Genomic DNA, 14,920 nt, shown 5'->3' with positions numbered 1-14,920 from the left:
CTGATCCCATGCTATCTGGATGTGTCGATTTTTGTATGTTTAAAATGTTCTCCCACCAATTAAAAGAAAATGTTCTTGGAAATTAGAAATAAAAATATTTGAATTGATGCATGTAACAGCTATTTACATTGCTTTTTCTAACAAATAAGTATTTATTTGTTTATCTCTCAAAATGTTGGGATTTAGGACCAGGTTTGGGGTCATCACTGACCTCACAGGGTTAAAGGTAACTCATTTCTGATCCAAATCACTACTGTAGGTTTGTGTTTTGCTTTTTTGTGTGTAAAATGATTGTTATTACAAGAAAACAGTTTTGTTTTTTAATTATTATTGCTCTGGGGCCTTTTTTTCACTGCCTACCCCAGGCCATTAGACCTGAGTGTGCATCCAGAGTGCTGCTCACAAGGCACTGTTTAGAGACCTGAGGTACTAACGAAGTTATACCTGCTACTCTGAGCCAAATAACTGGTGCTGGAAACGCTCCTCAGAGATTTTGTTTGACATGAGGATCACAAAGTTGCTGCAGTTGGCTGCATATCCTTGATGTAAATCCCAAAGATGCACTATTGGATTGAGCTCTGGTTCCTGAGCTTACTGAAGTAGTGTCACTTGGTGTGGTCTGGTGTGGTTCAAGATTTGATGTGCTGTGCATTCAGAGATGCTCTTATGCCTTCCTTGGTTGTAACAAGTGCTTACTTGAGTTGCTGTTGCCTGTTGCTGAAGCAGTCTGACCTTCTCCTCTGACCCCTGCTTCAGCAAAGTATTTTCACCCGGAGAACAGCTGCTCACTTCATATTTTCTCTTTTTCAGCCCATTCTCTGTAAACCCTAGAGATGGTTGTGTGGGAAAATCCCAGCAGATCATCAGTTTCTGAAATACTCAGACCAGCTCGTCTGGCACCAACAACCATCCAACGCTCAACATCACTTAAACCGCCATTCTTTCACATTCTGATGCTCAGCTTGAACATCAACTAGTTAGGCCTGACCCCTAAATGTAAATAAGTTGCTGCCATGTAATTGGCTGATTCGATACTAATAATAATAATAAGATGATGACTTGATGTACCTAATGAAGTGGCCAGTGAGTGTAAATATTTAGGGATGCTTTTGTTAGTTGAGTACCAGACATGTTATAGTTTTGTGTCCTCCAATTAGTTTTCATTTTAATTTCATTTTGACTGTTTGATTTTGAGTTAGTTTTATTTAGTTAGGGCTTTTTTTGTATTTTTTGTATTTTTTTTTTGCATTTCCGTTTAGTTTTTCATTAGTTTTTGTGTTTTTATTTAATATTGTATGAAGGAACATGCCAGAGGCAAGATAAAGGAAAATCAGCATAAGTAGCACAATACAAAACAGAGCTTTTTGAAAGCAGTTGACTCACAGTTTTGTAGAAATGCTAAGTCTCAGTACAAACTAAAGCCTCATCAGGCAAGCTGTGATAATACATTTTGCCAGACTGACAAGGAGTAAACCTAAGGATGTTTTCTTTATAGTTTGAGTTTATTTGAGTTAGTTGTTCACAAAATCATTTCAGTTCATTTTTATTTTCTTTCCCTACAAAAAATATTTTAGCAAACAAAGTAAAATTGTATATTTCACGTTAATTTTCAGTTTCAGTTTAGTTACAGTAACCTTGTTAGATAGATAACTAGTTCAGACGAAGCGTTCTCAATTAGGGCCTTCGGGAATAAAGACAGAGCTGTCGAGGATTCAGCACTAGACAGCTCCCATCAAGTCCGCACAGGCAGAGCTGAGCAGACAGCGGGGGTGAAGCGGACATGATCCAATCAATCTCACATTGGATATGACCCTGCGTGGCAGCTCAGTGGGCACATTCTAATCACAGTTGTTGAGCCTGCAGCGGACTCACCAGCTCTTTGTTCCCACATGTAACCCGAGGGTGGGGTGGGGGTGCTTTTCAGTATACGCTTAACCCCTCTGATTCCCACTGAAACAAACCCCATCCTATATTTTGTATAGAAGTTACCCATATCGCTTTGTATTGAAAGTCTAAACGTTTACGAGAGAAAATAACCTCATATGCGCTCACACGCATAGCGAAAACCACAGCAGTTCACGTAAACTCTCGGGAGCAGACGTTTTGGGTTTTTTTTTGTTTTTTTGCGTAAGCGGAGGAGCTTCTGTTTGCATCCCACAAACAGTGACTCCAAACTGTGTCAGTGTGATTGATTCAAACACTCAAGACATCACCAAATCACCATCTACATTATGCAGTCGGCCCACTCCTGCATATTTTGGGGCTTCAAATGAGACACTAGATGGCAACCACGTTGGCAGTGAGTCTGTGTGTGCGTGTGTGTGAGTGTGTGTGTGTGTGTGAGTGAGAGAGAGAGAGAGGGGGGGGGGGGTGAGTTACGTCGGCGTGGGACAGTGGAGAGACCGTCTGCTCATGGCACTCCGCTTGCAGCTGGAGGCGAGCTGCAGAGATGGGAAACAACTGAACAGCAGGAAATGAGCTTAATGCGCAGGTAAAAATTGTTGGATCGCAGTCGGACGCATGAGTTGCCAATTAAATTGTTTGAACTCGCAGATTAGATTGTTGTTGCCAGGTGGGAGTAGATCTGCAGTGGAGGGAAAGCAGGGGAAAATGTGCCGCGTCTGTTGCGCCACCGGTGCGCTTTCTGGGGACGGAGCGAGCGACGGCGAAGCGCTGACACCCCGCTTTTAGATGGCTCCAACATTTGGGGTGCAAAACAGGTGTCAGGGAAGTGTCGTCACGAACCCCGGAAGCCGGAGGAGGTGGGAACATCAGAGGGAAAGATGGCAGCGAAATCCGATGGTCGCGGGGTCGTCACCGGTTTCGCCCAGCTGCACAATCTGGACGAGGTGGTGGGGACGGGAGAGGACGACACTCGGGACGGCAGCTCATTCCACATCTGTCACTGCTGCAACACCTCGTCGTGCTACTGGGGCTGCCGGAGCGCCTGCCTGCATTACCTCCGGGGGAAGGGGAAGGGGAAGGGAAGAGATGCAGCGCGACCACCGCAGGAGGAACGCCTCTGGCTGGACTGCCTGTGGATCATCCTGGCACTGCTGGTGTTCTTCTGGGACGTGGGGACCGATTTGTGGCTGGCCGTCGACTATTATCACAAACAGGACTTCCTGTGGTCAGGCCTGACCCTGTTCTTCGTGCTGGTGCCCTCGGTTTTGGTTCAGATCCTGAGCTTCAGGTGGTTTGTCCAGGATTACACGGGGGGAGGACTGGGCTCCGTGGAGGGGCTGAGTAGTCGTAGAGCTACAGCCAGTTTGCAAAGAGACAGGTGCTGCCGCCTCTCCGTCTGGGTCTGGCAGACCCTTATACACATCTTTCAGATGGGACAAGTGTGGAGGTAAGACAAACTTTTAAGTTTGGGCCTCAAAAGAATCGGTTAAGCTCCTAAAAGCGCAGTGTTTCCAGCTCCTCTCGCTCTATCCACTCAGCCAGCCTTCTAACCTCTTCTTGACTGTCACCTGGTATAACCCGATCTTGTGTACATGGCTGGGGTAAAAAAAAAAACATCAGCACCACGGTCATGCCGTTACGCTCGGCTCTCAGCCTCATTGTGGCTCACATGTATGCATTTACATTTTAGCTTATTTCGACATTCAGTCACACCACGCGCGTTTTCGCTGCGCAAATGTGTCCACATCTGCACAGAAATCGCACCGCTGTGCGTGCACCACAGTGCGCCATTGCGCTTTTGTGGGGAGGGAAAAGAGCTATTTGCTCAGACGGAGCAGGTAGTAACCTAAAGCTCGTGTGTGTGTGTGTGTGTCGCTCACATCACAGTGCACAGTCGCCTCAATGCACCCGCTTTCCCCTCCCATCAGATACTCCAACCAGAGGCCAGACGAGCATCTGTTTTCACGGCTCGCAAAAACTACATCTTCCCCCCACAGACATGATGTCATCGATTCCTCTGCGACGCTCGACAGATTTTGGTCCCCAAAATCCGCTTTTTTTGGCCATGCAAATTGATGAGCCGGGGGGACTACGGAGATGCTTAAATGTGTAGATCTCAGCGCGCAATCTGTGACATCTAGAGTCTATAGTAGTAAATGTGACACCGGTGCGCATAGCTCTCCTACTATATGTGGGCTGTTTAGTCGGAGCTTCTGGCCGACGAGTTGTTGTTTTTTTTTTTTTTTTGGTACAGACAGACGCAGTGGCTGGCATTTAATGGGGGGAAAAAAGTAACGCATGACGGCTGCCCAGAGAGAAGTGGGGAAAAATGTAAAGCAGTACACCGTGGGAACCGGCGGAAGGGTCCACCTCATTCTTTTACGGTGTTTGTGTTTGAGAGCAGCCTTCTTGCTCATCGGACAAATGGATTTTTTTTCCTAAGCCGTGACTGATTTTAGTGTGATGCACAATAACATCTGTGCTACGGGCTAAATTACTCACACGCGTAAGAGAAAAATGTGAACTAAAACTCACTGACCTTTATGGAAAAAATGGCACGGGCAATTAAATTAGATTTCTTGCCATTTCTCCAATTTTGAGCCTTGCAGTTTAGTGTAAAGAAAAAAAGCCCAATGTCCTTTTTATTTTCTTGAAAAAAAAAAAAAAACCAAAAAAACAACAACAACCCCAAACAACCTCACTACTACACTAAAGTTAAATTTAGTGCTTGCTGGTGGGTCTCCAGTAGCTTTCCCCCATCCAACCCGTTTTGAGGTACACCTATAGGCTGTTAGACTGATTAGCTGCAGTTGCATTGGCTCATGTTTATTTACTCTAGTGTGGTTCGATTGATTCTTTTTGCTCATGTCTGTAGTGGGTTGAGGGCATGGAGAGTGCTGTTAGCAGGCACCCAGTCAAAGACACTGCTTGTGTTGATGGTAAAAGTGGTTGGTCATATGCATCCTAAGTAAAAATGTACAAAAATGGAGAGAACCCCAATTTGCCTAACCTCATTGTTGCACACTCTGTTTTAGAGAAATACCACTGAGCATTTGCTGAAACACATTAGATATTTGCTTCTCTTCAGTTATTCAGCATGTAAGGAAAAACACTGATGTAAACAATATAATTGATTATGGCTGTATTAATTACACCAGGGTCCTGGTAGACATGCTGGCTCAGTGGCTTGGCTTACAGAGATTTGTAAATGGAAGTGAGCCATCAGTAGTGTTATTAGTCTGATATGACTGTGTGCATCTTTGTTTAGGTGCCTACGAACTCCAGTAAACCCATTATATAATAGCAGCTGGAAAATAGGTATTTTTTCCTGTTCTATTGCCATATTTAAATGAGCTCAGTGCCACACTTGAACTATTTAAAAAAATCTTTTTAAATATATAAACTTCCACATGCAGCTGGCTTGCTTAGCTAAGCTCAAAGATGGAAATGGGGGACCCCAGCCTGACTCTTCCTGTATAATCTCCTCTGGTTGCCTGGTAACTGTTCCCCTGACCCCAGCTGCATAACCGTAAAATAGCAAAGTTAAGTTTATACCAAACAACTTCAACTTTGCATGAACATGAAAAGTAAGAATTTGCACAAGAGAAATCCAAGATGGTTAAAGTACAACAACAGATTAAACGTTGCTTATGAGGAACTCAAGGAAACATAATGTGTTGTTGTGTATGTTGTGACAGCACAAAACCTGGGGGCAGGGGATCATTGTCAGGCCACTTTCTCCCTTTGGACATGATCCGCCTGGCTGCTGGTTTGGAGTGGAGGGTCAGAAGCTGCTCTTGTCAGCTTAGTGAGAGTTCATAACCTGAGCCCCACAGGGATAACAGTTGATATGGAGATTATTAGACGCTGCAAGATGCCACCCTGCCAATAAGCAGCATATGTTGTCATACTGCGCTGCATCATGTGGCGTGCGTATATATTAAACTGTTCTCTACCTAGTTCACTTTGTTGCATTTCATCAGCTGTGTCTGAACTTTGAGAAGCATGTCTTTTGTTTCTTTTATGGGTGATGTTGTTGTTTTTTCATGACTGGATTTCAAATGACCAATAATGGCCATTCTCAGGCGAGCTGCTGCAGTATCAGTTTGTGAAATGTTTTGCCATCATTAATACGAGGAAACAACCTGAAGTGCTGACAGGAGTCAAAAACGCTGCCTCATCATGTCTCATTACTGAGTTCTACTTTCAATTCTACATTCAATTAGCTCCTTTCTTTCCCCCCTCTCCTTCTCTGTGTACCTGAGGACTGAGCCGATGACAGAATCGCCGAGCTTGTTTTGCAGTTATCTGCTTGTTAATTGTTGACAGAGTGGGGAGGATTCCTCTCCCATCTGTAATCCCACTATGACACCGGCTGTCCGTAGCTCTTTCATGTCCTCTCTCCCCGTGAGTCGCCAGCACCGCTGATGGTGTCTCCTTGAGCTTTAGAGATTCTCCTCACATACGCTTAGCGGATCGCACATACACAGCGGTCTCCTGGCAGCACGATGAACAGCTTAATCAGTGTAAGCCCAAATTAGCACCTGGCTGAAAGAGAACTGCATCCAACCGCACCTCATTGCAGGAATCCATACAGAAATTTCAGATGGTTTCAGGAGGTTGGGAATTCCCCGCTGTGTAAAAGTGGCAAGCTCCTGTGCTGTTCCTCCAAAGTGAGCAACACTTGTGCAGCAGCGATTGCTAACCACTAAAAAGTGAATGCATAAACATCACATTGCTTCTTCAGCCACAGATACTGGTATTTGGCAAAACATTTTTAAAGATTGTTCTAACACGACTGAAGCGTTTATTGGTTTAAACAAGCAATCCAGATGTAAGGCAAAACATTCAGTTTACATGTCCCAACACATCTGTCTTCTGTCTTGTGTGGTTGTTGGCTGAAGGTGAAAGTGTGCATCACAGGTTAAAGAAGCGGAAGTCGTGGGCATATTTAAGAGGTTGGAACCATCCAGTATTGTCGTTTTTTAAACCAACCTTAACGATTAAGGTCAGAATATTTCACATTCTTCTGCATTAACTTTGGCCATTCTTGTTTTTTGTTTTTTTTTTTAAGCTGTTTCTCGTCACCTCCCCGACTAAGGGCACATTAAGAAAATATGCATCAGAGCAACAAGTGGCTAGTCTGAGACATCCATTCCCATTCAGCGTTTTAAACATTGTGTCGTTCAGCCCTGGATAAAAGACTGTACGTGGTATATTATGAATGACTATTAAAAGTTTCATGTTGGTGCTTTTATAAGTCCAGTAGGTAGCCATGCGGGTCGTTTGAAAAAACAAAATCCTTCTGAAGAGGTTGTTTTTCTTTTAAAGGTTTTGGTGATCACAACTGGCATTTGAGAAGTAATCTGAAAGATGGTGATAATTTGTCAGAATATAAGAAAAAGGCTGGGGAGCTGAGCCTCTATGAAACGACTGCTCTGCTGGTGTCAGTGCTGAAATTCTACCTCGAGCACCAAGAAAGTTTCAGCACCTCATCTTGGTATTTTTAACCTTATGAGGTCCAGATTTCAGATTACACTCAGTGAATATTAAAGGGTGCTTGTATACATGGAACAGTGTATTGATTTTTTTCTGTCTCCCAGGCATATGCAGCTCTGTTTTTTCACAGTGTTGTAACCACAGTGATGAAGGGGTCATCTGGGAACTGCGTACCGTGTTTGGATATGATCAAATTTGCTTGTCTTATTTTGTATTTGGTGCACATTTTAAATCCTTTCTCTCACACGCTTTAAACCTTCACTCGGTTCTTGACAGTTTGTCAGCACACAAGGGAAAACTTTGAAAGTATTATGAGTTTATGTATATTTTTCATTTTGCTATGTCCATCTGAATCAATAGAGTAGGCTGAAAGGTTTCAATCTGGTTAGCGAGAAAGTAGTATTTTAAATATGGTGTCTAAGATCATCGCTGTGTGTGGGATGTATTACTGCTTTTTTTTCCACTCTTATAAATTTTTTTCCCAACTCAGTGCAAGAAAATGAAAAAAAAAACAAACATCTACAGTGTATATGGAGAATTGCCAGTGAGATTGCTACTCAGACCGGTTAACATATAGCGTCAATCAAATCCTACGATCATCTTGGTTTTTAAGGAATTCTCCAGCTGAACAGAAGCCAACAGCGTGGGGATTTCCCCCCCCACCAATTCCTCACACCCCCTTACTGCAGCAAGCAATGTTTAAACACTGCAAAATCTGGTTGGTTGGATTATGCTTTAATCCAAAAAACAAGAACGGGCTTACCACCAAGCAACACGAAGGAATCGCCTCATGGTCGATGTCTGCCTGTGTTTCAGAGCCTGGTAAATATTAATACAGTCTGCGAAGGAGTCAACAAAAGCCTCCCTGGGCTGGCTGGGCTGCTTGTAGTTGCCAAAAAAGGTTTGTAGACGCAGTGAAGCAAGACACTGAGATGATTCAATGCAACCAGCTGCCATGTCAATGCAAAAAAAACACAAGAAAGACAAAAAAAAAAAAAAAAAAAAAACAGCCGAGAGGGTGAAAGAAGGGAACGATGAAGGCTTGGATGGATTGGTGATTGGCAATTACATATTGAGAGTTTAAAGCGGTGAAAGATGGGAACATCTTGTTCCCTCTGCCGTGGAGGCACTGGAGTATTTTTGGAATGAAGGGAAGGAGCGATCGATGCCTGGGGTCTTATTGGACTGCTTATTCTCTTTGCTGGTAGCAAAGACAGGGAATCTCCTTTAAAATAAGATATATAAAACATATTATGTATTTATATTTACATGCTAAAGACATCAAAATACATCAGCTAGCAAACCTCTATATGCTTCCCCTTTAGAGAACAAAAAGACGATAAGAGCATGCGTGCATGGACACCAAAACACTTGTTTTTTAAAAAATTCAGGTGCACATCTACCTCTGTTGTGTGTTATTTACAGGCAGCACATTACATTCCAATTGGTGGATCACATCAGTGTAACACTGCTCATTTTCTCATTAGCAGTGATAACAGGGAACAAACCTTTAAAGCCAGCTCTCCAAGAAAGCCCCCAATTATGTGACAGAGGAGCCCATCAAAATACAAGAAAAGCCGGCTTTCTTGGGAATGCGCCGCAGCCGGGGGTAAAGAGACAGAAAGCCATAAATGGCAGAGAAATATTTGCCTTAGTCATTTGAGAAGCGGAGATGAGGGGGAGAGAGCTGAAAAAGAGAACTCAATTGCTGTTTTGGTTCCATTTCTTCATGATTTCGGTTGAGGCTGGAGCATTGCTGGAAAACGTTTCATTCAGTGGGTATTCGAATCCAGATGTTTCACCTCTTAATAAACAGATGGGTGATTAAACTGGGTCTTGTAAAAGACTCAACAAGCTTTAGCGGAGGGTTTTGACAACACATGGGTACGTAAGGGTAACCCCGTAAATAAAAGAGTAGCTAACATGTTGGTTCATTCCAGTCTTGTTTCTACAGGCGGTAACGCCAGCTGTTACTGTAGAAGGCTCTTAAGTTCAGTGCAGGGCAAATGAACATGGATAAAAAGCATGTGATCATGCTTGATTTAACCGCCTCAGGCTGGCCTCCTAAGCAAAACAATATTTTGTCATAGACGCCTGAAGGCCCTGATGCTAAATTCTTTCTGCCTCTCCACGCTGTTCAACAGACAGAGGCAGGCTCATGACTGAATATCAAGCACACGGGGGGCAGATGGGTTACCAGACAGAGATCTGTATGCGGATCACACAAACACACACACAGACACACACACACATACGTGTGTACATGAACCTCAAGGGAGTAGGGAGAAGCTGTTTTTTTATACACCTCTTTATATGCAGTCTCACGTCACAGCATCTTGCTCTCTTACAGGAACCACACACCTTGAGAATAACACATTTCCAGGTTCTGTTTCTCAAGGCGCTTTGATCAGAGAGTGGTGAGTCAGCTGGCAGTGAACTCCTCCTGTCCTCCCGTGGCTCTTTCCTTTTGCCTGAAGTCATCTCCTTCACTCTCTTCCTTAGAGAGTACAGTCTGCCTTTTGTTGCTGATTGAGTCAAGCGTGTTTGTGACGCTGGTGACATTTGGAGCATTTTTAATCAGACTACATGACAAATAATGCGGCTTGTCTGTGTTCCAGTTTTGGTGAATGGAGGTGTAGCACCAGATAGCAAGGATTTGGTTCTGTGGGGTGGATTCATATGCAATCTCTGAAAGCAGCCGTGCTGACCATGTTAAGAACCTAAAGTGTGATTTAAATCACTGCTGGCATTAAAATGAGGGTGACATCACAAGGGCTATGTCCATCTTTTATATACAGTTTATTGGCAGTAATATCAAACGACTTCTTAAACTGCCCATCACCTTTTGTTTTGTTTGTGATTGTTGTACGAAACCATACATTTATTAATGATTCTAAAGTAAACATGTCTTTAAAAGGCACCAGTGGGCTTGTGAGTGCCTCAAACAGGGTAAAAATGTCCCGAGAACGGGGCTAACATGGGTGTTTTCATTCAAACCCAGCCTTATCTTTACATTTGATTAGACAAATACTCACCAGATTCAGAGTATTGTTCAATTTGCCTTTGTGTATGCTAACATGTTTACACTCGTCTTTGCTGCTCGCTACAGTTGTAGCTTGCCAGCTTGTGGAAATTGGCTTGTGACGATGTAGGATTTATTGACTCTGAAGTCTCTTGTTTGCTCAGCGTGGCGTGCGGCTGGTTTTATTGGTTGCATCATTTCGGTTCCCGGTCCTCCCTACAACTGTCTGCTAATCCCATTCTCCTCTAAACAAAACCCTAAATCGGCCCTTTTTGCCACTTTCCCCTTTGAAGCCTTCGCAACAGCACGTGTGATGTATATTCCCCCATTACCCAACTACATATTCTACTCAGAGAAAATCATTACGTGGGCCCATGGGCTATCCAGTGCGAGCTGAAATACTCACATACAAAAGCTATTTTTCATCTAGAGTCCCTTGCCTAATAGCTGCATCTCTAATATATATTTATGCCCCTTTTTCTCCTGGAATAGGTGAGGCCCACACTCCCAGATGGACCATTTGAGTTCATCATGTGTCCTCCCCGTATAGTCTCTCTATCCATTAGTGCTTCATAAGCTCTATCTACCCTAACATATGTTTTTATTTTTATCCCTCTCTCTCACTTACATCTATTAATGTTCTCAGCCTCCTTATAAACCCCATTACTCCCCCCTTCATCTATCCTGGAAGTAGACACCACACAGTCTTATCCTCCCCTGCTGTAGTTAGAAAGATGGGGCTCTCTACACGGTGTGCAGTGTCCCTTACCACTAGTTAAAGTCATGATGCTGCCTCCCTCCCCTCTATATTTCTCTCTATGTCTGTGCCTCTCTCTCTCTCTCTGTTGCCTTCACATAAAGCTGCATTTGACCTCCATTTCTGTCAAGGAAACTGGAGCATCTGGCTCCTGCCCCATTACAACACAGCGCCTCTTCCCTCCCTGCCTTCCTTATCCTGCCATACCACCCATCTTATGCTCCCTGCAGAGCCCATTTTCAGATCTCCCACGTTCCGTTCCTCATTTCAGCCCTGACAAAACGTCTCGTTCCTGCAGGAAACTGTTACACCTCGGTTCAAGAGTCCACCTGTGGCGTAATGGCTCTATTCTCGCAGCTCATGGCATTCCTTTAGATTCACAGCTTTTCACACGGCCACTTATTTATGCTCTGCTGAAAAGACCGCACGCAACAGAGCAAGTCATAGTTCACGTCGTAAAAAAAGGGAGAGGGCACAGTCTTTCATTGTAAAATCTGAAGCGTCTTCGAAGGTGCATTGAATGAGATTTCGATGCTAGGGCAGAAAAACAGGTTTAAAAAGGTTTGCTGGTATTGCAGATCCCACTGAGAATCAACACCCGGCCGTGCAGTGCGTGTGTGTGTGCGGTGCAGCTTATGGCCACTTTTCAACTCAAGGCAAAATAATGTTAGTTCAGAGAAGCTGCAGGCAACCCACGAGATCACACCAGCTGACTGTACACAAGCTGTTCAGTGTGAAGTGGAGAAAAACAAGCAACAGGTGAAGGAAGGAAAACATCAAGCCAAACAGAAAGCAGTCTTTCTCTCAGTAATTGAACCGATAAATCGAGTAGAACATATAACATTAGAGTGAATAATAATGCAAAGTATGCAAGTGTTTTGCTGATCGAAATAAAAACTCACTAACAAGTGATTCCAACAGGACGCACGGCATATTCTGCTTCTGCAGGTTGTGTAAGGAGCTGGAAGAATCTGGTTTGATATAAGCAAGAATATTTTCTGCAAGTGGGTAAAAGTTGTTTTATTGCCACTTTAAAGAAGATATTTCAGCAGACTCTTACATAACAATGTGAACAAACAGGTTCAAAAAGCTTTTAAAGACTTTACAGCCTGAGCATATATCATCCCAAAGGAGCTCAGGTGACTATGGAGGCCATTTGAGTGCAGTGAACTCACTGTGATGTTCAAGAAACCAGTTTCAGGTGATTTGAGTTTTAAGACATGCTGTGTGCTTCCTGCTGGAAGCAGCCATCAGAAGATCCGCATGCTGTGCTGTGGTCAAGGACGGACACCATCAGCAGCAATAATCAGGTAGACCATCGCATTTAAACAATGCGTATTTTGTGCAAAGGGATGCAAAGTTTGTCAAGAAAACATCCCCCACACCATTAAACCACCAACAGCAGCCTGATAGAAGGCAGGACGGAGCCATGATTTCATGTTGTTTACACCGAATTCTGAACCTGCCCTGTGAATGTTGCAGCACAAATCGAGTATCGTCAGACCAGGCAACATTTTTCCAATCTTTTATTGTTAAATTTTGGTGATCCAGTATGAATTTTAACCTCAGTTTCCTGTTCTTAGCTGACAGCGGCAGTGCCTTGTGTGGTTTTCTCCCCGCTGTAGCCGATCTACTCCAAGGTTCAATTTGTTGTGCGTTCAGAGATGCTCTTCTACATGCCTTGGCTGTAACAAGCACTTATTTGTGTTACTGTTGCCTGTTATTGAAGCAGTGCACCCATTCTCCTCAGACCTCTGGGATTAACAAGGGCATTTTCACCCAGAGAACCACAACTCGCTGGATATTTTCACTTTTTCATACTATTGTCTGTAAAACCCAGACCCTGGCTGGTTGTGGGGAAAACCCAAAGTATATCAGCAGTTGATCTGATGATTGGTTTGAACTTTTGCGACCATGTCTACACGCCTCAGTGCACTGAGTTGCATTTGGTTCGCTAATTAGATATTTGCATTAACCACCAGTTGAACAGGTGCATCTAACACATTACAGTATGCTACAGTCGAGGTCTAAGCAGTTAATTTTTCAACAACTATTAGTTTCCACATGAAGTATTCATAAGAGGTGCATAAATGATGACTGGATATTTTACAACATAATAATCCATTCTTAACAGTGTGAAAACCAACACTGAAAAACTATTTATACACACAAGCACACATACACACACATACTCACTCACACACACTTTGATGCTGTCTGCGCTTTATTCATATCTAGTCTGTGTCTTGAAAGCTGGCTCAGCAGTGTTCAGTGAAGACCACCATTGTTTGAGTCTAATCATGGCCGACGCTCCAGGCGTCAGTTTGATAAACAGACAATCTCTGCTTATAAATAATTGAACAGCCCCGTTAGTTCTCATGCTCTCTCAGTGTCACACTTGCAGTGTTTCACACTCTTCTCTTCTCATTCTCATATTTGCATGGTGATACCCTGCTTAGTGAGCTGTTACACTCACTGAGAAATTGGGAATGTGACGATAGAAAGTCAAAAAGTGCGCACGCACTTTCAAAAAAACCCCAAAACAACGTGATGTTGTGCGGAGCGTGCACGCCGTCTCAGCTCGCTATGCCTGGATTTACCCTCTGAGACAGTTTTATCTAGTCTTTTGCTGAGGTACTGTAACACTTCCCTCATTCTGGCTTTCTTGCAAACAGATGCTCATGAAAGCGATCCTTTTCTCCAGATCCCAACAAGGAAACAAAAAAGCACATTTCTTTACAGTATGTGTAAACCCACATGCTTGAATTCATCTTGGGCTTTCACGCATGACATTTACTGTAAGAAAAACATCTGTTCTGTCCTACATAATGTTTGTGGCCTGCTCGTATTTAGAACAGCCTGTATTCAGGCCTCTTGCTCAGTAGTCCATCGCTGTCCTTCTTGTGTCCTTCTTTTCTTCTTTATGATTGCGGCTGGATGGATTTTTCCTTTATTCTGGTGGCTGTGGTGAGGCAGAAGAGCTAAATTGGGTTCTTGTGGAGGGCTGAGCATCACAGGAGAGAGTTCATCTGCTCAAGAGACCAACAGTGATCAGTTAGATGTCATACATCACCACCACTTCAGGACTAACAGGGAAGGGGGTTCATTAAAAGTGCATTTCATATGTTGGGACTATTTTCTCTGTTTACCAGTCATTTTTTTCTCTCTCTCTCTCTCCTCTGACTCTTGCCCCTCCTCATATCCTTCTGTCTTTGTTTCTATTTGTGTCTGCTCTTTGCACTTCCTGCTTCCCCTCCCACTCTTCGCCTTCATCCCTCTGTTTTTCAGCTCTTATCTCATGTCTGTTTGTCCTCAGAGCAAATTACATATTAACAGGAGTCTGAATGTTTTGTGCTCAGCAGGCCATTTAAATGCATTGTGGTCATTATGCCTGGCAGCAAAAGCAGCAATGCCCAAACAAGTTCCTATAGATCGAAACGGTTGCCTTTGCAAAGGTTTTTTATGAACTGTAGAGTATGCAGACTTTTCCCCTTTTCTGCAACAAAAGCAGCAAGACTGACTTTATACTTAAGTCGGCTCTTACTCATATCTAAATCTGTTTGTTTCCAGCTACGTGTGCAAACGTGTGAACAGGGATACATGCATAGGCGGCGTGAATGTTCTTTTGCCTTATGTTTCGATGAGTGTTCAGAAGCACTCGGCTCATCTCATATGGTATAGTGTAAAACATCAGATTATATGCTGTGAAGTTTTGCTCTGCGGCAGCACAACAACAC

The 14,920-nt window shown here is 43.5% G+C and overlaps 1 protein-coding gene across 1 annotated transcript in view; it reads left to right on the top strand.

Annotated features, from left to right (window-relative positions):
• Nucleotides 1-2,393: 2,393 nt before the first annotated feature.
• Nucleotides 2,394-14,920, top strand: part of xkr6b (XK, Kell blood group complex subunit-related family, member 6b) — a 69,734-nt gene continuing 57,207 nt past the window's right edge. Inside the window, exon 1 of the mRNA XM_084952558.1 lies at nucleotides 2,394-3,352. Within this exon, the coding sequence (XP_084808684.1) occupies nucleotides 2,784-3,352 (569 nt within the window). The 5' untranslated portion in view covers nucleotides 2,394-2,783. The remainder of the gene's footprint in view (nucleotides 3,353-14,920) is intronic.

The sequence above is a fragment of the Perissodus microlepis genome, chromosome 15 (genome assembly GCF_051167445.1).
Source record: "Perissodus microlepis isolate ML-2025 ecotype Zambia chromosome 15, ASM5116744v1, whole genome shotgun sequence".
Classification (NCBI taxonomy): Eukaryota; Metazoa; Chordata; class Actinopteri; order Cichliformes; family Cichlidae; genus Perissodus; species Perissodus microlepis.
This window is presented reverse-complemented; position numbering and strand designations above follow the sequence as displayed.